This window comes from Toxoplasma gondii, chromosome XI (assembly GCF_000006565.2).
Source record: "Toxoplasma gondii ME49 chromosome XI, whole genome shotgun sequence".
In the NCBI taxonomy this organism is placed as follows: Eukaryota; Apicomplexa; class Conoidasida; order Eucoccidiorida; family Sarcocystidae; genus Toxoplasma; species Toxoplasma gondii.
Window position 1 is genome coordinate 6,070,498 of NC_031479.1, and position 22,000 is coordinate 6,092,497.

At 55.6% G+C, this 22,000-nt stretch overlaps 4 protein-coding genes and 2 non-coding genes across 6 annotated transcripts; 3 read left to right on the top strand and 3 right to left on the bottom strand.

Moving 5' to 3' along the window:
• Positions 1 to 1,003: 1,003 nt before the first annotated feature.
• TGME49_216585 (hypothetical protein) lies at positions 1,004 to 2,372 on the top strand. Its single transcript, XM_018779739.1, has 3 exons — positions 1,004 to 1,365; positions 1,426 to 1,497; positions 1,564 to 2,372. Exons 1-3 carry the CDS (start codon positions 1,277 to 1,279, stop codon positions 1,676 to 1,678), a joined length of 276 nt encoding a protein of 91 aa, XP_018635253.1. The 5' UTR covers positions 1,004 to 1,276; the 3' UTR covers positions 1,679 to 2,372.
• Positions 2,289 to 9,085, bottom strand: TGME49_216580 (hypothetical protein). The gene is made up of 3 exons (XM_002370925.2): positions 7,402 to 9,085; positions 4,661 to 6,963; positions 2,289 to 4,183 (listed from the first exon to the last, which is right to left on the bottom strand). Exons 1-3 carry the CDS (start codon positions 8,224 to 8,226, stop codon positions 3,328 to 3,330), a joined length of 3,984 nt encoding a protein of 1,327 aa, XP_002370966.1. The 5' UTR covers positions 8,227 to 9,085; the 3' UTR covers positions 2,289 to 3,327.
• Positions 9,086 to 9,667: 582 nt separating this feature from the next.
• Positions 9,668 to 9,740, top strand: TGME49_216570. The gene has a single exon. It is a non-coding gene; the product is annotated as a tRNA-Arg (tRNA).
• Positions 9,741 to 11,309: 1,569 nt separating this feature from the next.
• On the bottom strand, positions 11,310 to 17,489 carry TGME49_216560 (methyltransferase domain-containing protein). Its single transcript, XM_018779738.1, has 7 exons — positions 14,815 to 17,489; positions 14,332 to 14,426; positions 13,835 to 13,888; positions 13,566 to 13,629; positions 13,105 to 13,211; positions 12,779 to 12,878; positions 11,310 to 11,979 (listed from the first exon to the last, which is right to left on the bottom strand). Exons 1-7 carry the CDS (start codon positions 15,733 to 15,735, stop codon positions 11,722 to 11,724), a joined length of 1,599 nt encoding a protein of 532 aa, XP_018635252.1. The 5' UTR covers positions 15,736 to 17,489; the 3' UTR covers positions 11,310 to 11,721.
• TGME49_216550 lies at positions 16,614 to 16,686 on the bottom strand. Its single transcript has one exon. It is a non-coding gene; the product is annotated as a tRNA-Lys (tRNA).
• An 83-nt stretch (positions 17,490 to 17,572) lies between the features above and the next one.
• TGME49_216540 (dolichyl-phosphate beta-glucosyltransferase) lies at positions 17,573 to 22,000 on the top strand. The gene is made up of 2 exons (XM_018779737.1): positions 17,573 to 20,334; positions 20,799 to 22,000. The coding sequence occupies exons 1-2, from the start codon at positions 18,475 to 18,477 to the stop codon at positions 21,051 to 21,053; spliced, it is 2,115 nt and encodes a 704-aa protein (XP_018635251.1). The 5' UTR covers positions 17,573 to 18,474; the 3' UTR covers positions 21,054 to 22,000.

Sequence of the window (22,000 nt, forward strand, 5' to 3'; positions counted from 1 at the left end):
GAAGCGCGTGAGTGTGCAAGACTCATCGCAGATGTGTGTCCCGTGTCGCTGGTCGACGGAAGCGCACTGAAAAAAAGTGACCCTTCTGAGATGCGAAAATAATTTCCTCGCGCGAAAGAGGAAAAACGCAGCTCCTGGAACTTTGTTCCTATTCCGCAACTCTCCCGCGCGACGCTCCGCGCACGGGGTGGGGAGCACCATGCTTCCTTGTGTCTCGCAGCGAGAGACACGCGCAGGTCGACAGCGGAAAAAAACAATATTCTAGCGGCGCGACACGTATTTAGGAAGCATCTCTGAAGCGAAACGCGAGGTCTGCGACAGCCGCTCTCAAGCTTCAGACCAACGGCGGTGTGTCTGCTGACTTGCGCAGACAGACGGGTGTCTCCCGGAAACACGGGACACCATACGAATTTGACCGAAAGCGTAGCGACGAGTTCCGTCGTAATCCGGTTCCGGTCTGCAAAGGCACTTCAAAACACAGAAAAGCACACTCGTGTACCATTTGTATCGTCCAGTGTGGGTCAACAGGTGCGTGTGTCGCCACTGCCAAGTGGACATTTTCGTACACTTGGGCGGGTGATTGTTCACGTCACGCCCTACTTAGACTTCTGCAGAGGTAGAGAGTTACCGTAAACGTCTCCCTTCTGCAGGAAGTAGCCTGTGTTGTTCTGGTGTTTCTTATTCTCTACAAAGGGGTGGTCGAATCCGTTTCAGTGATCGATGCACTCTTCAGGCGCTCCAGCGACCGTAACGAGTGTTCTTGCCACTGACGGAATCTGCCTAGTCTCCTTCCTTGAAGCGAGTCAACAGTTCACAAGAGACCGAAGGGGTTTCGATGTTTCTGTTTCTTCTTGCAGTAGCTTCACCTGTAGGATGGGGTGCCGCAACTATCAGAACTGTACAGCAATCAGCAAGCCGAACACACTGTCCAGGTGTAGTGACACCTAAGGGAAACGAGTGGACACGAGCAAGCCCGTTTGCAAACCGGTTGCTTTTCTATGAAGATTAGAATCGTCATTTCTGCTCTCAAGGAAAGGTTGCAGGGCGTCTCGGCTTACACGACAAGACTGAAGCTTTGGTTCTCCTTCGGGCCAATCAGTATTTCACCAATAAAGGACCCGTTCCCGTTTCAGTGTGTTACCGTCCAACACAGTGTGTGGCACGCTCGCCGAAGGTGACACTTCAGCAGGAGGCTAGCGAATAACTGTGCTTGTGAAACGTTTGTGCTTTCTCTACTTTCGCTATTTAGTGTAGGAAGGCTGTAAATGTGGGATTTATGAGTTCACGATGGTACGCTACTCCATGGAGGTGCAGCAGGCGAGGGAAAACCTCTGGGATGTTTCGCGTCCACAAACGCCCTGTCACGTACGGAGCCTAGCAGCTTGTAGGGCTGTGGATGCCATGCAAATCGTATCATCGTTCCAGCTTTTTTTCCAAGAATCCTCTAGAGCGAGAACGCACACTTCTAGACGGCGCAGCTGCTGCTCCACGTGTAAAGTAAGCCGGTATTTGTTTCGACGTAGTGCAGAGTTCTTCAAGCCTCCACACCGACTTTGCGAACAGAAAAACCTTCGTTTTTCTATTAGAGATTTGGGTACCGTTTGTCGAACGAGCAATCCAAGCGGTTAGTTACAAAAGGTGTTTGTGTAAACACCAACAAAAGATGTCACCGCTATGAGCTCCGTGAGGAATGCAAAAACGCCGCCAGACTCGAGCAGCTACCGAGCGAGCGTTGGCGCCCCGAAAGACGGTATCACGGCGACGGGATCGGTGCCCTCTGAAAGTGGTAGTGAAGAGTCCTTTCTCAACAAGACCCCAATAGAAGAGTATGCAGGTGACTCCAGCACAATGTTTGCGCAGACGGCCAAGACCATGCTGCTCCCACAGTTCTCCGCGCACCTGGGGAACTCAGGTGTGATGAATTAAGCGATACCTCTCGTGTATCATTTGCTCATCGCTAAAATGCACTGACAAAGAACGGGGATGACCAGTGTCCGACGCGAAAGTTGCAGTTTCGCGTTTCAGCGGTGTCCAAATTGCAGACGGGCTATATGCCGGGGGAGCTAAACGTTTCTGTCTATTGTATGTCGCCTTCTTTGATAATATTTTCGCTTCTCGCTCAACGAACTTTGACCTTGCGTCGCTGCTTCACCTCTGTGTCAGTTTATAGATGTGTGTGGCAGTTCTTTTTCCGGATGCCGTTTCTGTGTTCGGTCTCTCTTTGTTGGCTCATCTCGCTCTCTTGTGCCGACCATCCACACGTGTCTGAAGTTGTAAGCGACTTTAGGGTGAGCTCGAGTCGCCAGGAAAAAAAGAGTATACGAATTCAGACAGGGGAAAAACGATAACTGAACTCAACCTTTCACCCGCTTAAAACCGAACGCTGTTCGTGCAGAGGTGCAGCAAATAGCGCGAAAATCCAACGATCCAAAAAGGAGGTGCAGACGGTACGATTGAAGAACAGGCAACAGCGGAGAGGAAACCACATAGTGGAACCAGTGCAGTGGCTTAAGAAGTTGGCAGGAACGCGAGAGAGGAACGCAGGGGCCCGCGCGGAATAACGGTCGTTACCATAACGACAGAAACGGATTGTGCTTTCCGACAAGAGAACGAAGTGGAGCCAACTTTAGGAAAAAGCTCACAGGTAAATCGCGACAGGGTCAGCTGTACGCTCGTCAGGTGAAGTACCTGACGCCTGGAAGAGTTACGATGCGGAAAAAACGCATTTCGTCATACTTCAGCTTACGGCGAATGCACACATGCGTCTCGCCTACGTTCAGAGTTTGGTCACCTTGCTGTCCTCTTGTGAAACAGCGTCTTGCCTGACGAGCACATCTGCTCCATTAATCACCATTTCGCTCTCCCCCCCTCCTCCCACCGTTAACGAGTTAACATTCGGGTATTCGAAGCTCGAATCTCAGACGGTAGCCCTACGCAAATACGGGATATGTCCACGCCTTTTCACTTCTTTCCCTTTTCAGTCTCTCTGCCAACAGATTCACTAAAGTAGCTCGATATACTCTCGACTACTTCGGCTCCACCGCTAACTCCCGGGGTTGCTCGTAAATTATTCCCCCCTGCTTGGCCCATCCTGGCCCGTTTCACGTTTCGCAACCTACACCTTCTTATCGCTATGCATGCATACGTATTTTTAGAAGGCGGATTAACGCTGCACATACTCACACAGACCCTAGAAAATTGATCTCTGGGGATCGTGCCATCCAAGCTCCGGCGTCCCCCAACCTGTCCTCCATGCACCCGAGAAAAAGAGAGACACCTACGGTAAGAAACAATCCCTGTGTTGATCTATAAGGCGCTTTCTCAGGCTCACTGCCCCTGGACCGAGACCGCGCCCACTTTCAATCTCTTGGCGGCCTGGCCCGGTCCTTCACCCTGTCTCTGAACGCCACTGGTCGCCGCCCCTCCTCGAATGACCGCTTTCGTAGCAGAAGGAACGCCAGGCGCAGCCGAAGACGCAGGAAGCTGTGACGAGGCCTGACCAGAAGGAGCTGGAACGGAGCTCGTCTGAACAGGCGTCGTCTCAAGAGGAGCAGCCGGGAGAGAAGAAGCCTGGAGAGAAGCGAGAGAAGATTCGACTTTGCTGAAGGGCCTTTTTCCGGTTGTCTTCGTGAATTCGTTTCCCCAACTCGTCAGGCGTTTCTCCATTTCGTCTGTCCAGGCCGCGAGACGAGCGACGGCCTGGGGAAGCTGGCTGGCATCGGAGAAATCGACGCCTTCTGGGGGGAGGAGCACGTCGGCGAGGGATTGTCCGAGGGCCGCAGCGACACCGCCTTCCTTCAGCTCCTCGTAGGTCATCGAAGCGAAGGGAACGAGAGCATCTTTGGGAGCCGTTGCCGCCTCCGTGGCGGAGCACTCGAGGGCGCATGCCAGGAACGGTCCGAGAATCTCTTCAATCACAGACCGCGCCACGAGGGCACCTGCGGACCCGCCGCCACTCGCAGCCGCAGAGGCTCCACATGGCGATGAGGCCCGATCGAGGTCCAAGAGGCGCTCGCGCAAATCTCGATCGCTGTATCCACTCATCAGGTCCAGCGTCTCCGCCAGGCCTGTCGCGAGAGAGGGCGACGCAGCGAGATCTGCAGAGGCAGGCCATACGTCCGAGGCCAGGCTCCGGTACACCTCGAGGTCTGTCCCCAACTGGCGACAGTAGTCGTTCAGCACTCTGGAAAAAACACAGAACCAGGGGAAAACGGAGACGCGAGAAGAATCGATCCAGGAATAACGACTCGCTTGAGGACCAGTTGGACGCGCTTGTGGCGCTTAACTCGTCCGACGCGTTTGGGAGACTTCTAACGGCAAGACAGGAAATGCGCATTGAAGAAAAGAGATCAGTCGCCAGGCACCTGGCGCCTATCAAGTGGCGTCATCGAGTATGTCAACTAGGATGCACAGATGGACGCGGGATGCTTTTCATCTGGTGTCGATCTATTTTGTTGTCTCGAGCCTCCACCTTCACCTTCGTTTCAGCCTTTCTCTCCTCGCGGCTCTCTTCCTTCCACCTCACCTCCACACAGTTTCGCGGCTGTCCCTCTGCATGCACTTCCTGCTTCAGCCCAGCCACAATGCAGGCAAACACACGAGTAGGTGTACCCTTCCCCAGTTTGCTGTTCCTGCGCAGATGGGGACACCGCTTCCTTACTTGTTTTTCAAAACGCAAGCCACCTGGGCCCTCGCCGGAGCATGCCCTTGTTCGCCAGTCGCCACAGCCTGTCCTTTCCCAGTCATCTGAACGGCCGTCTTCGCTTGCGGAAGAGTTCCTGCGCTTTTCGCCGAGACCACAGGAGTTGAAGGAGCTCCTGATCCCGACATCTGGCGAGTCCCCCCTCCCTGCTGCGTCCCTGCTTGGGGAACCACCCCCACTTGCGCGACAAGAGGAACCTGAACTCGTCCTGCATTCGCCTGAGAAGTCGCTGGGGCTTTGCTGCATGCCTTCGCGCCCCCCGCAGCTATCTGCCTGGTTTGTTGGGTCGCGCCCACTGGTCTCTGTCCAGGCGAAAGTCCAGCCGAGGGAACGCCTGGGAGAGGTGCCGAGTTCGCGCGTTGAGGCGGCGCATGCGGGAGCTGCTTGGCGACAACACCCGATGACGCCATTGCGGCGGCCTGACCGGGGGGAGTGGTCTTGCCGGCGACCGGCAAGACTTTGTTGGTCTGCGGGGCCTTCGTCTGTGGGATAGCAGCGCTGGTAGACCTCGCTTGAACTGGATGCGGCGGACGCGACACTGTCACGGAAGCCTGGGTGGGCGCAACGGCCTTCCCAGTACCTGCAGGGACCGCAGAGGGCGGACTCTTCCTCATGCCCTCGATCCCTCCTGGACTCTGGAATGCGCCCAGCGCCGGACTCGGTGAGGCGACGCCACCTGTCGGCACAACGCGCTGAGTGGGTGTCGCAAGCAGGGCGCCTGCACTTGCTTGAGGCATCCCTTGGGCAGGATTTGGCGTCTTCAACAGACCCTCTCTGTTCACAGCGAGGCCGACGGCCTTCGCGCCTCCGGGCCGCGCCACCAAGCCTCTGCCCTGAGTTCCTCCGGCTGCGCCGCCTGTTCGCAGCAAAGGAGCGGCTGATGGAGGCTCTGACGGGGCCTGGCGCCCCGCGCTGGTCCCCGCTGCGTGATGAGGTGGGGAGGCGAGGGCCGCCGCCGGAGACAGCGCGCCTCTTGCTGCTGCGAGAGAAACGTCCCTCGTACCGTTCTTTGTCGCTGTCCCCTCCCCACACGGTCCCTGTTGTGGATCACGACCCAAGTCGCGTTTGGAGTCCTGGGGCTGCGCCGAGGCAGGTGCATGGATTTCTGGGCCTCGCTGCCCCTGCTCGAGAGAGACAAAAAGCGACGGAGAAGACGCGGCCGTCGCGCTGTCGGCCTCCACCGTCCCTGCTACAGCGCTCGGGGCGAGTGCGCTCTTCTCGCCTTCGGCTGCATGCGCCTCCTGGCCCTCAAGGTCCCTCAGTCCGGTCTTCTTCTCGCCTTGGGCACTGGCCACCAAGGGCACCGCCGCGACCGGCAGCGTCTGGGCTCCAGGCGCCCCAGGCTCCGTCTCGAGAGGCGACAGAGAGCGGAGTTTCCCCCCGAGACACGGAGGCACCTTTGGAGAGATTTTTCCAGAAACTGAGTCTCCTCCTCTACCTCGATCCGGTGTCTGCACGCCGCCTGTCACGCTCGGGGAGGACGACGCCTGTCGGGCCGCGCGACTCCCCGCGCCCCCATCTGTTGCAGCGAGAGTGGTAAGAGAGGAATTTGCGAGGGGCGCGGCAGTCGGTTTCCTCGTTTCTGCGCCCCCGCCAGTGGCGACGCGACCTCCTTGAGACGCACTCCGCGAAGAAGCGAGAGAGGCCGTACTGCTCTGCTGTCTCTCGGCCATCTGAGCTTCTCGCTTCCTCCTCATCAACTCCTCAAAGGGCGCCGGAGCGTCGAAGTCTTTTCCGCTCTTCCCTGTCTCCGTCCCTTTCTCCAGGCCCCCCGCCGCAGGCCCCGTCGTGTGGGCAAGAGGCGGAGACGGCGTTGCCGCAGCCTCCGGCCCCACAGTCGATTGCCGAGCGAGCGGGGCGACCGCTCCAGCACTGCTTTTCCCTGCGACTGCAAGCGCCTTGGGCGCATGCGCTTTGGTTGCATGCGCCGCGGGCGGGATCGCAGGAGCTATGCCCTTCTTCTGGAAACCGCGTTCGCCGCCAGGGACGGCCTTCCCCGAAACGCCGAGCGCTGCACCCTCACCTTCTCTCGCCTTTGCCTCCAAACCGGCAACTCTCGTCTGCGCGTTCGCCACCTGAGAAACCACGAGCTGTCTGAGATCTGTCTTGCAAGCTGTGGGCAGCGCCGAGGCTGAGAGCGGAGGCGACTGCGGCGCAGCAAGCGCCGGCGAGGGAAGAACCACGGGCGTCTTTACAGAAGAGACGTCTTGGGGAAGCCCAGAAGCAGCCGTCGGAGCAGGAAGAAGGCCTCCAACCAGCGGCTGCGGCAACAGAACAAAACAGAGCAACATAGTATATATGGACATCAGAAAGTAGCGAAAGAAGAGAAGGGAGAAATCGGAGAGAAGGGAGGGACATACAGAAGGAAGAGAACTACGGAACGAAAAAAGCAAGGAGAAACGGACAGAGAAGAGAAAGAGACGACAGGGAAGATAGAAGCACAGGAGGAGAAGCAAGAGAGAGAAAGAAGAAACTGAAGGAAAGGACAAACGAAGATGTCGAAGGCAACGGGCAGAACACAACCTGTGGACATGCGCGTAACCCAAGACCAGGAGGACCATCATCGATTCCGAAACGGAGGACAACAGGAGCCACTAATGCTGGGAGTACATTCACACCGCCCGACTGTTTTGAGCTTCCTTCTTTCCTTCCTTTGCTTCCCTGTCTCGCGTGTCGCCTCTCTCCCAAGGGATGCTCACCTTCTTATTCGCCATGCCGAGAACGCGCAATTTGTCACCACCGGGCCGCGGTGCCCGGACGCCGACTGCGGGGGGGGGGACGACGGGGGCGGCTTTCGCGGTGACTCCTGGCGCTTTGGGAAGGTCTTCTCTCTGCCCGCCGACGCCCGCCTCCTTCGGTCGCTTCGCCTGCGCAAGGAGAGACGGCGGAGGTTTCAGGCGACCGTCACGCTGAGGCTGAGAAGGTCCTCCACCACCGACGCCTGGAGAGTCTCCCGGCCCCCCAGCGGAGACGGGAAGAGACACTCCCGAGCCTGGGGACCAGGCGCGGAGAGCCGGTTGGGCGACGAAGATGTCGCGAGGAGGCGAGACGCGCGATCCTGCATGGACGGACGTCTCCAGCAGGGTGTGGGGAGAGTCCTCGCTGCCTCCGATACTGGAGACCAGCGCAGGGCCTCCGCCGGCCTCGCTCGCGGGGGCGATGGAGACCGGCGCGCCGGCGAGCGAGGCCGGCGGCGGAGCCGAGCCGGGAGCTGAGGAAGCAGACTTCTGGAGGCGCGCGCGAAGCGCATGCAAACGACTCAGCTTCTCGCCGACAAACGCCCCCTCGGGCGCCGGCGGGGCGCGCTGAGGCGCCGCAGGTCCCCGTGCATGCAGCGCCGGAGCGGCGCCGGGGACGGAGGAGAAGGAAGAAGAAAACAGAGGCGGAGGCGGAAAGGACGAAGCGTCTGCAGAAGCTGGGAAGGGGGCAGACGGAGGGAAGTGAGGGAGTCCAGCGTTGAACGACAAGGGAGCAACGCCCTCCCCAGCGCCACCCGCGGCAGGCGCGCCCTCACGCGGCCTCATCGTGAAACAGAGTGGATCGAAGCGACGAGAGCAGAGTGAGAAGAAAAGAAGACTGTGAGGAGGCAACGCGCGGAGAAACGGTTGAGGAAAACGAAGAGAAAAGAGCAAACTGCGGAGAAGCGAGACAACCCAACTGTGGAGATAATCGAGGGAAGAAGGAGAAAGGCCTGGGGAAAGAGGAGAAGGAGAAAGGCCTGGGGAAAGAGGAGAAGGAGAAAGGCCTGGGGAAAGAGGAGAAGGAGAAAGGCCTGGGGAGAGAGACAATACAGCAGGATGGGGGAGAAAGGGAGAGAAAAAAAGACTGTGGAGGAAGAAGAAGAAATGACGTGAGTGACATATCGAGGATGGTCGAGTGCCCCCTTGTTCCTTCAGTTCTCAGACAAGCTGCGGTGAGCAAAGACAGGAGGAACTGAAGGGAGTGTGAAGACGCGTCTTCTCCTTTTTTTTCGCGAGAGAAGAGACGAGACAGAAGAGAGACCAGCCTCGCCCTCGCCCCCCTTCAGTTCCTTTTTTCTCGACCTTCCTCGTTCTTTTCCTCTCTTTCCGTTCCGCGTTCTTCTCCGGAACTACACGGCGCGGCGGGGAAGAAAACGTCTGCGTCAGTGTGCGTGAGAGAGTCTCGACACTCACGGCGAGAGTCTGGCGAACTTTCACCCGTTCCGTTTGTTGGTTTTGATGTTCTTTCTGGAAAAAACCATCCGGAAAAACGACGTGCTCTAGCTGTCTGCCAGAGCAGCAAATCCCCGAAGAATCCACGGAAGTCAGGGCCACCGCAGCGAAGAAAGAAGACGCCGAACGAAAGCGCGCAAACTCCAGGAATTCGTTTTCTTCTGGACCATCTTCATTGTTTCCACGCGCGCGGCCATTTTTTGCTCTGCCGTTCGTGAGAAACAGCGCTCGCTGTCCGCGTTCAAACCTGAGAGTCTTCGCCAGCTTTCTGTCGCCAGCTTTTTCGTTTCTTCGCGCGGCGCGCGCTGCGGCCCTCATGCTTCTTGTGTGTCTCATCCTGGAATTTGCGTGAAAAATTGAGACAAAATGTTGAGAGCCGGCGAGAAACCCAAGACACAGCTCTCGAAGCAGCCTGATTGTGGCGAGATTTTCTCAATTTACAAAGACGAAAATCAAGCGTCTACCTTGCCTTGTAGCGTTTGTATACTCCAGGATATACGGTGAGAGCCGCGCGTACACTGGCGTTGCTGCACACAGAGACAGCACCCCCCCCCCTTTCATGAGCAGAGAGGCGACGCATCCTCGCCATCATCGGCTTTATTCTCTTCGTTTTGTCTGTGCGCCCGATCCCTGGAGTCGCGCGAGTGAAGGCTTTCTTCTCGGAGGAAGAGAAGAGAAGAGAAGAAGCGGTTTCGAGAGGACCGGAGGAGGCAAGAAGATTGTCTTGCGCTGGAGAAGGCCGAGGGAAGAAGATGGCCCCAAGAGCCTCGCAGGCGGCGTGGCCCAATGGATAGGGCGTCTGACTTCGGATCAGAAGGTTGTGGGTTCGAGTCCCATCGTCGTCAGCTTTTTTTTAAAAAAAGAAACTTTCTCTTTTTCTCCTTTTTTTTCTGGTGTCGCCGCTGTGATCCTTTGAAGCTCTTCCGGGTGCTCCGCCTCTGTGATCAAAACGGCGCGCAACCACGCAGTCGACTGACTCACGGCACTCGCTCTGAAACGGTCGCGCACAAAAAAAAACCTAAATGGGCAAGTGGAAATCCGTCTGCGGATCTCTACATGAATAACAGAAACCTCCTTCAGAACCACGTCCATATTTGTATTTACTCCTGTCCAAGGTAGATACCGTACACCCGCTATATTTCAGTATATATATATATATTCAGTATATATATATATATATATCCAGTATATATATATATATAGAGAGAGAGAGAGAGAGAGGCAGGATGTGTGTTCTGTCAACGATCTCCTTCCTGTCTGCCAGGTTCTCTTCTCTGTTGATGACATTCAAATTTTTTCCTGCGCCTTCTTTCGATTTTGTGGTCTGTCCCCTCTCGTCGGCAAACATGAGGTCGTACCTGCAAGCTGTGGAGGGGTAAGTTCGTTGGCGGTTTTGTCGCCTCAGGTGACAGACAAACATCCAAGGTCGATGCCTCTTTCGCAGGTTCGTCCTCATGTCACGCGACACTGTAGAGATCGCAGCGACTTCTGATACTCTGAAGTCATCGGAACGGCGAGAAGAACAGCTTGCTTCGTTTCCTGACCGTCTTACTTGCATGAATTCCGAATTTCGAAAAATATCAAAGTCGAGTGCCTCGACTGCTCACACACAGTCCCACAAGTAAAAATCCACTTGGGCTCCGCGGCATGTCGCGATCGTGCACACAAGTCCAGACCCAAAAGGGCGGACAGACATCAGCTTTTCTTTTCCACGTTACGTAGACATCCACGGATGCTCTGCTGGCCTATATTTATAGGCAGGAACCACACATATAAAGACATACCTGTAACGATACAGTGCTGAGGAAAAGTGGAATATGTCTAGGCAGATGCGCATGTAACGTTCTCAGCTTGAGCGTCAGGATGTTAATGCACGACGCAATGAGAACTAAGTCGGCATGCACACCCAGTATGGCTTTCGCTGTACAGACACACGCATTCACTTGTATCTCCACTTTGTTCCCCCGGTCGACAACCGCTCTGAATCTCTGTGTACGTATCAGTTCATCCGCTGTTATATCTACGCAATATATATAAATATATATATGTATGTATAGTTCCGTACACATGAATATATATATATATATGGAGAGAGAGAGTGCCTGCAGCTAAGTGCGAAGCAGACAACGAGAGTCTGGGAAGAGATTGAAATCTTTGACTGATTCCGCGGTGGAACTGTAGAAGGCTAGTCTTATTTCATCAGAGGCTGCGCCCTCACGGAGGCGACCCATTGCGCGAAAAAGACTCTGTGCATGTCTTCTCAGGTGTACAGACAGGCCAGCGACCTTCGCCGTCCACTTCAATTTTTGATTGTTGATAAGCACGGATTCAAAAGATTTCTTCGCACAAAATGAATATACCCAGCGCATATATATATATATATATATAAATATATATATTTAAATAGCTTCTGTCACTGGCAGGAAACGGCTGGGTTTTGGAGGAAGAAAGGAGGAAAGAGGGAAAGAGACTCGCCTTGCGTCTGTTTGGGATGTTAAAAGTGGAGCTACCGACGCTTCAGTCGCGCCTGTCACGAGGGTGAAGGCATTTTTCTTCGGCCGTTTTCCCTCTCGTTTCCTCATTTTTTCGTTTCTCTGCCCTGCGCGCCTACTCTTCTGCTCTGTGTGTGTATGTTGTCCTGTCGATCTGTTCACCTCCTTCGTCGACTTTCTTCTTCTATTTTCCGTTCCATCGTCATCCCTCGCAGTGTCTCCAAACAGCACAGAACATCACGCTTCTGCCCTTTCCCCACATCGTTAATGTCCGGTTGAGTGCCAGTTCCTTTCGCCGTCGAAAGCGTCTTGCTCGCGCCTGCACTCTGGTTCTTCAACGCCGTTTGTAAATACAGGGCCGCAAGAGAGACGCTTCGAGTCGACTCTTTCCCTTCTCTTTGTTGTTTGCAGCGAAGGTGGGGAGAGTCTCTTCTCTGCCGTCTCGCTTCTCCACCGCGTTGTGACCTTTCTTCTCTCTGGGTCGTGCGTCCTTTCCGGCGTCTGCGCTCCTCTTGGTTTGGAGTTTCTTCTGCTCGTGGCCAGCGGCGCCTCTGCGGAACTCGAGGAGAAAGAAGAAGGACTTCACATTCTCCTGAAAAGAGAAACGCGCATGACAAGACGACACAAACTCCAACGCGGTTATCCGTTTCCAGAGAATCCGCAGAGGGCGCTTGCCCTTTCCTTCGCCCCCCTCCCCTCTCCCCCGTCTAGTTGTTTCTGAAAGTCCGGCATTCTCTGAAAGCAAAGCGAACAACGACTTCCTCTTCAGACAAGTGCATGCATCTACGTACGTGGACCTCTGTGCTCCACACCCTCCACCTGCGAGACTACCGGCCTAGCTGCCGACTTCTTCATCACCATGCATACGCGTATCTACATGAATATACGATAAATGCAGAGACCTGCGTACTATGTTGCAGGCAGAAGACGAATGTAGGTGCAGTAGTGTCTGAGTGGACATATGCGAGTCTCTTCAAGGACAATTATGAAGTAGCTACTTGGTTAAAGATGAGACATGTCGGAAGGTGAAGATCCATTTGTCTGCTCGCACGCTACTCTTTCCCCGACTTTTCCATATCTCTTCTCTCGCGCAATGGCCTCGCGCAACGACAAGAAACCAGGCTTCCTGAAGAAGCATGAAATGACCGATGTTCTCCACTTGGCTTCCCGCCGGTTACTGCCCACCGCATGCGCACAACTTTGTTTTTTCTGCTTTCCTCAGCGTCTGATCTCGGCTACGCTCCTCTCCGCTTCTCTACGTCTCTTCTTGTCTTCTCTCCTCCTGTCTCGCTGTACGTTCCTAGCTGTCGCTGGCCTGATTCTCTCCTCCTTTTTGTGTCTCTCGCTTTCCTCCCCTCCACAGGAGGAGGTCCCTCCGTTCCTGGTCTCACAGGCGCGCAGGCGAGGGAGAAGCCGATCCCTTCGACCCCCCGAATAAATGCAGATTCGTCTTGCAAGCGCGAGATCACCTCCGCAATCTTCAACAAGCCGCTGCGCACGACAGGGGAACCGACAACGAACAGCGGTACGAGTGCCCCGGAAACGGTGGAAGACGAAACGAGAGAAAAGAAGACAGCGAACGAAGGAAGACGAAACGAGAGAAAAGAAGACAGCGACGGTCAGAAGACGGAGAACAACGGGAGACAGAGGATCAAGAAGAGAAAGCAAGAGAGACTACAGATGATGCAGAGACTCTGTGCTTCTGCGAAAGACTCACCCGGGCTTCAAAATGCGATGCGCTTCTTGAAGGAAGGAAGGCCAGTCTCGGCCCATGAGACTCAGACAGAAGACCGCTGCATGCACCGTTTCGTTTTCCAACGGGAGCTTGAAAGAACAGAGACACAGAAGAAAAAAGAGAGAAGGTGAGGAGAACGCCGTCGAGCGTCCGAAGGAAGGGAAAAGAAAGGAGAGAAGAAATGCAGAAAAAATGGAGGCAAAGGCAGGGCGAACACGACGGAGGAAGAGAAGAACCTGATATGCTGCAACGCATGCGCGGACGACGCTCGTCTCTATTTAGGACGTCTCTGGGGTCTTTGCGTCTGGACGAAGGGAACTTGAGTCCGAGAAACGACATAGCACTGGAGCTTCTGAATCGCAAGAGTCGAGCGCAGCTCAAATGCCTCCGATGCGTATGGCCGCATTCACACCTACGTTTTTGGAGTCCAACGAGAAACTTACATGGGCGACGTTGCAAGCTGTCACTTCCGGGCATGCAGCCACGAGGTCGAAAGACAGGATTTTTCTGGAGAAAGCGTACAGCGAAACAGACGTCTCAACAGGCAGAGTGAAGGAGCAGACCAGACAGGTAGTCAGGCGAAGAAAAGACGCACAGTAGCACTCCGAAAGTAAAGAGCAGACGTAAAGAGAGGGAAGCAACGAGGAAGAGAGGAAGCGAAGGAAGAGACGAGGAGAAACGAGGAGAAACGAGGAGAAACGAAGAAACCTACCGTTCAGGGAAGCTTTTGGCGAGGTCAGCATCTCCGCAGCCTAGATCCGCAATGCTGTGCACAGATTGAGAAGAGCAGTGGAGACTTTAAAAGCGAGAGAACGAATTCCGACACAGCAGCGAAACTTGCATTCGCCCCCGCGCGTCGAGGGAGGGTCGTCCAGGACGTGTAAAACAAATGCTTTGCTCTTTCTTGTTTAAACGACGTTCTCTCGGTGATAGCAAAAGCGCTTCACATCGCGTTGAGATGGGGACTCCCGACCCATTCAAGCGTTGGGAACAGTCCTGCAAGGCGACGAAGGAGTCTCTCTGCAAGCAATACAGGGATGGCGCTTCTCTCCTTCTCTCTCCACGAAACTGAACGGCGAGACGTCTCTCGAAAACGTTGTTGGAGAAACGGAGAGCGCGCGACAGATCCTGTGTGCATTCGTGAGATCGAGGAGAACAGAACGAGGCACGCCCTCGTCTTGGAACCTGGAGAAGGAAAACGCGACTTACATCCAAGAAGCAGGCAACGTCCGCACCCAGGCTTTGATGTGTGTGAGAGGATTCGACGGCCACTGGGCTACCTGCAACCGATAGCCTTCGTGGTACTGCGAAAAAAAGACATGGGGGAACAAAGGATTAAAACGGAGGAAGACCCGAGAACAAGACAACGCGAAAGCTGACTGAGGAAACGTTCCTAGGCACAACCGACGAAAACAATCGACAAAACGCGGGCACAAAAAAATGAAGCAGAAAACAAAACTGGTCAGTCAAAAGAAAAATCAACTCCACACGCCTGAACAAAATAGTGGATATATATATATATATATATATAAATATATATATATATAAATATAAATATATAAGTATATGTATGTAGTTGGATATTTGTATACGCATGAAGACATGCAGAAGTGAATGAGCGTCATGACGCAAAAGATCGTTGTTTCCGGATCCTTTTTTGTTCGGAGAAGGTCCGGCCGCTTTCACACGTACTGCGTGGAACAGGGAAGGATCCTTGGTGAAGGCGGCGAGAGCTTGGTCTCCAGTGGAGGTGTACAGACACTGGTTGAGAGAGCGAAATCGACTGCCTTGCAGCTTCTGCAAAAGTGCAGTTTTCTGTGCGTCGAGAGAGTGTCTGGATCTGTCGCGGCCTTCTCGCCTGTCTTCGTGGGGACTCTGCGGTCGAAGGTCTTTTTTTTTCTTTTCTTCTTCTCGTTCCTCCCGTTGAACTTCTCTTTCGTCTACCGGCTGCGGTTCGCCGTCCTGGGGTCCCTGTTCTCCGCTTTGTGCGAGCCTCCGTCTGTGTCTTTTTCTGTTCTTCTTTCGAGACGCGTCAGCTCCGAGGCCTCGTGCGTCTTCGACGATGCTCGCGTCTTTGAGGCAGCTGTTCCCTCCTCGTTGCGCGAGAGGGGCAGTAGAGACAGATGAAGACGACCGAGACTCTGAGGCTCTGTCTGCATGGTTTCCAGCGACGTCCGATACTTTCTTTCTTCTCTTCTTCTCGCGTTTCTGCGCGCCGGCGCGCGCATGCACCGGTTGCTTCAGGAGTTGCTCGCCCGCTCGAGGAGAGGGAACTGCGGGTACAGAGACCGCGGTGGCTGCAGAAGAGAGACGCGAACCGAGCTTTCCGAGTTGCGTCTCCTTGCGCATGTGCAGCGCTTCTTCTGCCTGTCCGCCGCATCCTTTTTTCTGCTTCTTAGGCGCTTCGCGAAGCTCCGTCTCTTCCCGGTTCCGCTTCTTCGCTGGACTGAGTTGTGCATCTTGTGCGTCCGAGGAAAAAGAGGAAGAAGCGCAGGAGGACCGAGAGGTCCCCGCGACAGGGCGGCGCGAGGCGACAGCAAAGGGAGAAGAAGCGGATCGCGACCCTCCAACCTTCTTCGCCTTCCGGCCGGAAGAGAACCGGAGCGACAACATCGCGCGGAAGAAACTGAGACGACGGGGAGAGGAAGACGAGAAGGAACAACGAGAGGGAGAAGAAGAACGGAGAGAAGGGGACGACTGACAAGACGAGGAGACAGCTGGAGAAGACGAAGAACATGCGTATCACGGAAGGCTACGGAACGGGCAAGCAGACGCAAAAGAGCCAGACGCGAGGCGAGACAACGGTTGGGATTGGGAGGCGAGAAATCGAAGAAAAAAAAAGGCTCCGCAGTCGCGTATCGCTCCGTTTTGCCCTTCAGATGTCTCTCCACTCTTTCCTTCTAGTTCTCCTCGGCCGATTTCCTCTCTTCTTCTGCCGCACCCCTCTCTCCTGAGAGAGATGCACCGTGCTGCGCGAGTCCCCTCTGTCGTTCCGAAGAAGGATATGACGACAAAGAAGACAGGACAACCTAAGCAGAAACCACTGCGTTTGAAGCCCCCCGAAGAGACCTTTCGCTGAGTCGGCCTCGCAGCTGCAGGCTTCGAGCTCCTCGTTTTCCCAACGGCCGCGCGAGGCAGGATCGGTAGCCGTTCTTTCGCCTCGTTTCCTGCGTCTCGAATAGCGAAACGAAGTGAGTATTTTTGCGGGTCCCAAGGCTCTCCTCGGGGATCTGTTTTCCCGACAGTTTTCACAGATGCATGCGCATGCAACGAAAAGAAAACTGCGCTCCGTGTTGCTGCGGCAGAATGCGTGCACAGACGCGTGGAAGGCAGAATTTTCACTGCGACCTCGCGAGGCTGGCGCGAAGAGGCACCAATTTCTCGTGAGAGGTTACGCGGCCCAGAAAACGAAGGCAGGGGAAGGATTTTCCGAGAGGAGGGGAGGAGAAGGAACGAAAAACGCGAAGTTCCTCGACGATAGAAAAAAGAAAAGCCGACGACGGGGCTCGAACCCGCGACCACGAGGTTAAGAGCCTCGCGCTCTACCGACTGAGCTACATCGGCGAGAACGGACGGTCGGCCAGATGTTCACTTCGACGCGACTAGGTAGGTTTCACCGATTCTCGCTCTTTCTTTGCAACCAGACGGCTGGAAATCGACGCCAGAAAGAAGGAAAGAAGGAAAGAAAGAAAGAGGGAGCTCTGCGAATCCGAAGAAGAGGACGCTGGAGCGGCGAAGAGACCCCCGACGCAACGCTGGAGAACCGAAGCTGGATCTGGACGGAGCGTTGTGACCGCGTCCTACCTTCTTGGAGAGACTCTCTGCCTCCTGAGAGGCGGCGCTGCCGAGAGAAAACGCCGTCTCTTCCCCTCTTCCTTTCCGTCGTGACAGTCACCTGCTGCCATGGACGGCGAAGAGAAAGAGAGAGGAGAGAAGAGGCCAGTCTGCCTGTCGCGTTGATGGCGCGACAGACGAGTCGAGTGCTCAGATGTTCGAGGAACACCGGATGCTGAAGCGACGGAGACCCGAGAACGAGAACGAGAGCAAGACAGCGAACTCAGCGCGAGTGCGAGGGAGAGAGCAAGACAGAGAACAAGAGAAAGGAAGCGAGAAAAGACAGAGAGAGCGAACAAAAGAGCGAGAACAGAGAAGAAGCGAGGAAAGAGAAAGAGCGAGAAAAGAGAAAGAGAGGGACAGAGAGGCAACACCCGGGGGAACAAGAAAGAGACCGAGAGACAGTAGTAGCGGGAGCTCTGGCGGCTTCTTTTCCCCGGCGGACAGCAGCGGCTCCAGACGCGCCATCCGAGGCAAAGAGAGACGAACGCACTCGAGAAGAAAAAGCCGAGCAGGAAACGGATCGATTGACAGAAGAAGAAGGACAAGAATTTGCAGGAGACAGACCGAGACAGATCTTGCCCCCTCCGACATGTTTCTTGTGAGGTTTGGTGAACTGACAGCGTGGTGAGCTACGCGCATGCGAGGGCGCCGACAGAACTTGTCACGGAGTCGTTCGCCTTTCCGTTTCTTCTTTCCTTTTTTCTCTGGGGCTCCTCTTTTTTCCTCACCTTGTGTCTCGAGTCCTCTCTCTGTGTGTATGCTCCGGGGCACTCTCTCTCCGTTCTCGTTTCCCTCTGCCCTCGCGGAGCTTCTCCATTGGCTCTCCTCTCCGCTCCACTTTCTCGGCTTCGCAGTCTCAGCTTTCCTGTTTGCGCCTCTTTACCGTGGTCGCTGCACAGCCTTTTCCTGCCAAGCGAAAGAGAAACCTTGAAGACGGGGGGAGGGCGCCTTCGGTTCGCTTGCTGCTGCGTTCTGCTTTGTGTGCCTTCGAGTCTCAAGAAGGCGGTATCCTCGCTTCTCCACTTCGGCTGTTCCCGCGGCTCTCCCCGTTCTGCTACGCCTTCCCCCTCGCGCTGTCTTTTCTTCGCAATGGAGGCCTCGGCTACTCTGTTCTTCCTGGACTTTGCCGACCGCCTCTTGGGCTTGTGTCTCTCGACCGGGCATGTCGGTGGCTATCCGCGTGACTGCCTTCTTCTTCTTCTCCTTCTTCTTCTCCTTCTGCTTTTCCTTGCTTCCTCTCTCATTCTAATCAGCCGCATTCTCCTCTGGATCCTCGACCCGGTCCTCCAGTGGCAGCGCGACGCCGGCAAAGCCAGCAGGTCGGACTGGTCTTCGTGAAGACGTCGCCAAAAAAAAGAGAAGAAAGAGGAGCGAGAGTTCCCTTCGCCTCGGAGCTCGCGCTCGCGGGTGGCCAGACAACTCGCGACTTGGAAGGCGGGAGAAGGTGGAAAAAAAGTCGGGGAAGGAAACCCGAGAAGACATCGCGACAGTTGGAAAATCCTGGCTTCACGAGAAATGCAAAGAGAGGGATGGAGTGCAGGGGCAGACGAATCTTCAACTCTCCTTCCATCTCTCTCCCTCGCACTGCCTTTCCTTCTCTGTCCCTCCCTAGATGTGCATCTCTTTATGGCGCGTTTTTTTCTCTCTCTTTTCTCTCCTTTCTCTTCCATTTCTCTTCTTGCTGTCTTCTCTCCCTCCTTTCTCCCTCTTCTCCTTCTCTTCTCTCGCGTTTCTCTCTTTCCTTTCTCTCGCCGATTCAACATGGCTGTCAGTGTCTGCTGTGCTGTGTGCAGCTGCTTCCTGCTTCCCTCGAGAGAAGATCACGCAGCGGTCTCTGGGCCGCCGTCGCCTCAGGCCTCTTCTCAGGATTTCTCTTCCGCTGACGCCGAGCTCTCTCGCCCCCCCTCGGTCGATCTCTCTGTCGTCGTTCCAGCGTTCAACGAGTCGCTTCGACTTCCCTTCGCGCTCGCCGAACTCATTTCCTTCCTCGAGGCGCGTCGTGCGAGTTCTCGCCTTCTCTCTGCTTCGCCTCCCGCTTCTTCTTCTCCTTCTTCTCCTTCTTCTCCTTCTCCTTCTTCTTCTCCTCCTTCTTCTTCGTCGTTGGCAGGTGCTCCCGATAACGCTTCGCTTTTCACTTACGAGATCATCGTGGTTGACGACGGCAGTACTGATGCGACCTCCGCGCTCGTGCCTCTGCTGGGAGCAGCGATTTTTTCTCCTTCGTCCTCACCCTCTGCTGCGCGTTGCTCCCGCGCCGCCGCCGCCGCTGCGGAGGCCGCTTCTCTCGCGTTCTCGCGCGTGTATGCGTCCAGCTCAGCCGCAAACGAAACACCGCGTAAGGATCTCCACCTCTCTTCTCTCGCTCCACTAGGCCGTCCTTCGTCGGCGGTCTCTGCTTGCTCGTTGTCTTCTTCTCTCGAAGAGTCGCCGCCGATTTCTGTGGCGGCGGCGGAGGCGACGCGAGCGGCGACGCGCGTTCACCTGGCAGAAGCTGCAGGCCACCAGCGGCATGCGCGTCTTTCGCGTTCGGGGAGGGATGCCTCACGACGAGGCCGCGACAGCGAGGCCAGGACGGCGACCTCGCTCTGCAGACGCGTCCTCGCGAGCGACGGAGAGGCCGGCACCAGAACTGAGGAAGAGGCCGAGGACGAGGTCCCTGCGTCTTCTCCGCTCTCTTCGCTGCGCGTTCTGCGGCTGAAGGAGAACCGCGGAAAAGGCTTTTCTGTGAAACTCGGCGCCATGCATGCGCGCGGACGCATGCTGCTCATGGCAGATGCCGACGGGGCAACGACGGTCGACAATTTGGTTTCCCTCGAACGCGCCGTCCTCATCGAAGGCGAGCGAACGCGCAGAGAGAGGAGCGCGCGCGAGAGAACGCAGAGAGAGCGAGCCGAGGGAGGCCAACGAACAGCGAGAGACAGCGAGGCTTGTGACAGCGCCTCGCCGAGCCCCCTGCACGCAGAGGGCGACTGGGCCGAAGAGCCGCGAGGCAAGGTAGTGGAACTCAGCAGCTTTTCCGAGACGAACGACAGGGAAGGGAAAGCGGATTCGATTGTCTCTGGGACGGTTGAGCTGGAACACAGTCGTTCAGCGGGCGAAAGTGGATGCGAGAAGAACCGAGAGGCCTTGGATCGAACCGAGGAGGCGCGCGAGGCCGTCCTTCCAGCTTCCACGCCTCCTCTCGCTTTTCCCTGGCGTCGCGTGTATAGGAGAGAAACGCAGAACGAACAAGCCGAGACAGAAGCATTTGTCGCTTTTGGATCGAGAAGACAGCTCGAGCAAGCGGCAATCGCCTCGAGGTCATGGCTGCGAAACTTTTTGATGCATGCGTTTCACTGGTGTGTCCGCGCGGTAGTCGGCGACTCCCGCGTCAAGGTGAGATTCTTTCCTTTGCGCTCTGTGCGCCAACGCGTTTATCCCCAGACATCCCAGCGACCAGGCAGCAGTTTCTCTCCTCGTCGTACTGTTCACTCTAAATCCTGATCTCCCCCTCTCTGCAAATGCTTACCTACATACATGTACATCTGATTTGCTTAATTGCACTCTATATACATGTGTATATCTATGTATACATGTGTATATGTATGTATGTATGTATGTATGTATGTATGTATGTGTGTGTGTCTATTGATCTCTGTGTTTTGACTGTATATGCATACGCGAAGGTTGGTGGTTTTGGGGAGAGAGAGGAGAGTTTCGTTTGCGTGACTCTTGTCGGAAGTCGGTTCTTGTATCTCGAACTCTGTGCGTCCACTTGCGCCTCTGAGTGCATTCTCCGATCGAGAGAAACGGCTGCCAAGGCCACTGCGGTCGCTCAGTTTTTCCTCGCGTCTTCGCAGGACACCCAGTGCGGTTTCAAACTCTTCACACGGTCTGCCGCGCGTCAACTCTTTCCGCGGCTGCATCTTTGTCGCTGGGCATTCGACGTCGAGTTGCTTCTTCTTGCGCGCCTCCGGCACGTTCCTGTTGCGGAAGTTCCTGTCGAATGGCAGGAGAAGGAGGGAAGCAAACTGAACGTCCTCGGCGCCTCCTTCCAAATGGCCCGCGACATCCTCGTTCTCAAGTGTATGTACACCGCAGGCCTTTGGGGGTAGCCGCTCCGGTGCGCGCCTGAAGACCTGAAGAGGCTGGGACGCTCCTCTGTCTTCTCTCGAAAGGTTGAGGCTCCGTCAGACGCATCCGGCGGCCGGGCGTTTCCTTCGCTTCCTCGCTTCGCAGTTGCAGAGTGACGAGAGGCTTCGCTGAGGCGCGTCACCCACCGCGGTCCAGTGCCGTTCAAAAAGGTTTGCACCTCTGAGGAAGCGTCGGGCCGCGAGACGCATGCAGAGAGCAGCAACAGCCCGGTGCATGCGCGTTGCGTGTGAAGAATTCGTCGCCGAGTCGTGGAGCAACGAGTCTGTTTTGGAAAGAGGACTCTCGACTCTGAGAGGTCACTCAGACGCAAAGCGCGCCGCCGTCAAGAACACAGAAAGGCCTCACTTGGACCTGAGCGGTTGTCACCGCAGACGAAAGGAGAACTCCACCCTGCGACTGACTTACACGGAGCGCCGGCTTGCGAACCTGGGCATCCTCGCCACCCCACGGACAGCCACAAGACACAAGAAGCGAGGACAGAAGCAGAGAAGAGAGAAGAAAAGAAGAGGAAAGAAAGGAGAGAGAAAACAGAGGACAGAGGCAGAGAAGAGAGAAGAAAAGAAGAGGAAAGAAAGGAGAGAGAAGAAAGGAGAGGTGATGGAGGAACCGTGTCTGTGGTTCGTCTCCAAAGCATGTGAGGCGCAAGTCTTTTTCTTTGAGGAGAAAGCGAAATGTAGAAGAAAACGAGCGAGCGGCGATGCAACGCGACTCGCATTTCTCACCTTCGCGGTTTTGCGCCGAGCAGTCGCTCTCTGGAAAAAGTTTCTCCATTCGACAACAGTGCTGAAGAACGAAATGGGGAAGAGAGCTCTGTCTGGAAGAGCCTCACACTTCCTTTTTTGAGCGCAGCGAGAGTCTCTCCCTTCAGCTATCGGTGAGAGGCAGAGAAGCGGCTAGTCTGCTGGGG

Coding starts and splice junctions, on each gene's coding strand:
- TGME49_216585 (XM_018779739.1), top strand. CDS start 1,277: ATGAGTTCACGATGGTACGCTACTCCATGGAGGTGCAGCAGGCGAGGG. Junction 1,366..1,425: donor GTCCACAAACGCCCTGTCAC/GTACGGAGCCTA, acceptor TCATCGTTCCAG/CTTTTTTTCCAAGAATCCTC. Junction 1,498..1,563: donor GCTGCTGCTCCACGTGTAAA/GTAAGCCGGTAT, acceptor CTTTGCGAACAG/AAAAACCTTCGTTTTTCTAT.
- TGME49_216580 (XM_002370925.2), bottom strand. CDS start 8,226: ATGAGGCCGCGTGAGGGCGCGCCTGCCGCGGGTGGCGCTGGGGAGGGC. Junction 6,964..7,401: donor TCGGCATGGCGAATAAGAAG/GTGAGCATCCCT, acceptor CTGTTGCCGCAG/CCGCTGGTTGGAGGCCTTCT. Junction 4,184..4,660: donor GCTTGCGTTTTGAAAAACAA/GTAAGGAAGCGG, acceptor TGTTTTTTCCAG/AGTGCTGAACGACTACTGTC.
- TGME49_216560 (XM_018779738.1), bottom strand. CDS start 15,735: ATGTTGTCGCTCCGGTTCTCTTCCGGCCGGAAGGCGAAGAAGGTTGGA. Junction 13,889..14,331: donor ACGTTGCCTGCTTCTTGGAT/GTAAGTCGCGTT, acceptor ATCTGTGCACAG/CATTGCGGATCTAGGCTGCG. Junction 11,980..12,778: donor TCTCCCTCGCCTGCGCGCCT/GTGAGACCAGGA, acceptor TTCTCTTTTCAG/GAGAATGTGAAGTCCTTCTT.
- TGME49_216540 (XM_018779737.1), top strand. CDS start 18,475: ATGCAAAGAGAGGGATGGAGTGCAGGGGCAGACGAATCTTCAACTCTC. Junction 20,335..20,798: donor TCGGCGACTCCCGCGTCAAG/GTGAGATTCTTT, acceptor GCGTCTTCGCAG/GACACCCAGTGCGGTTTCAA.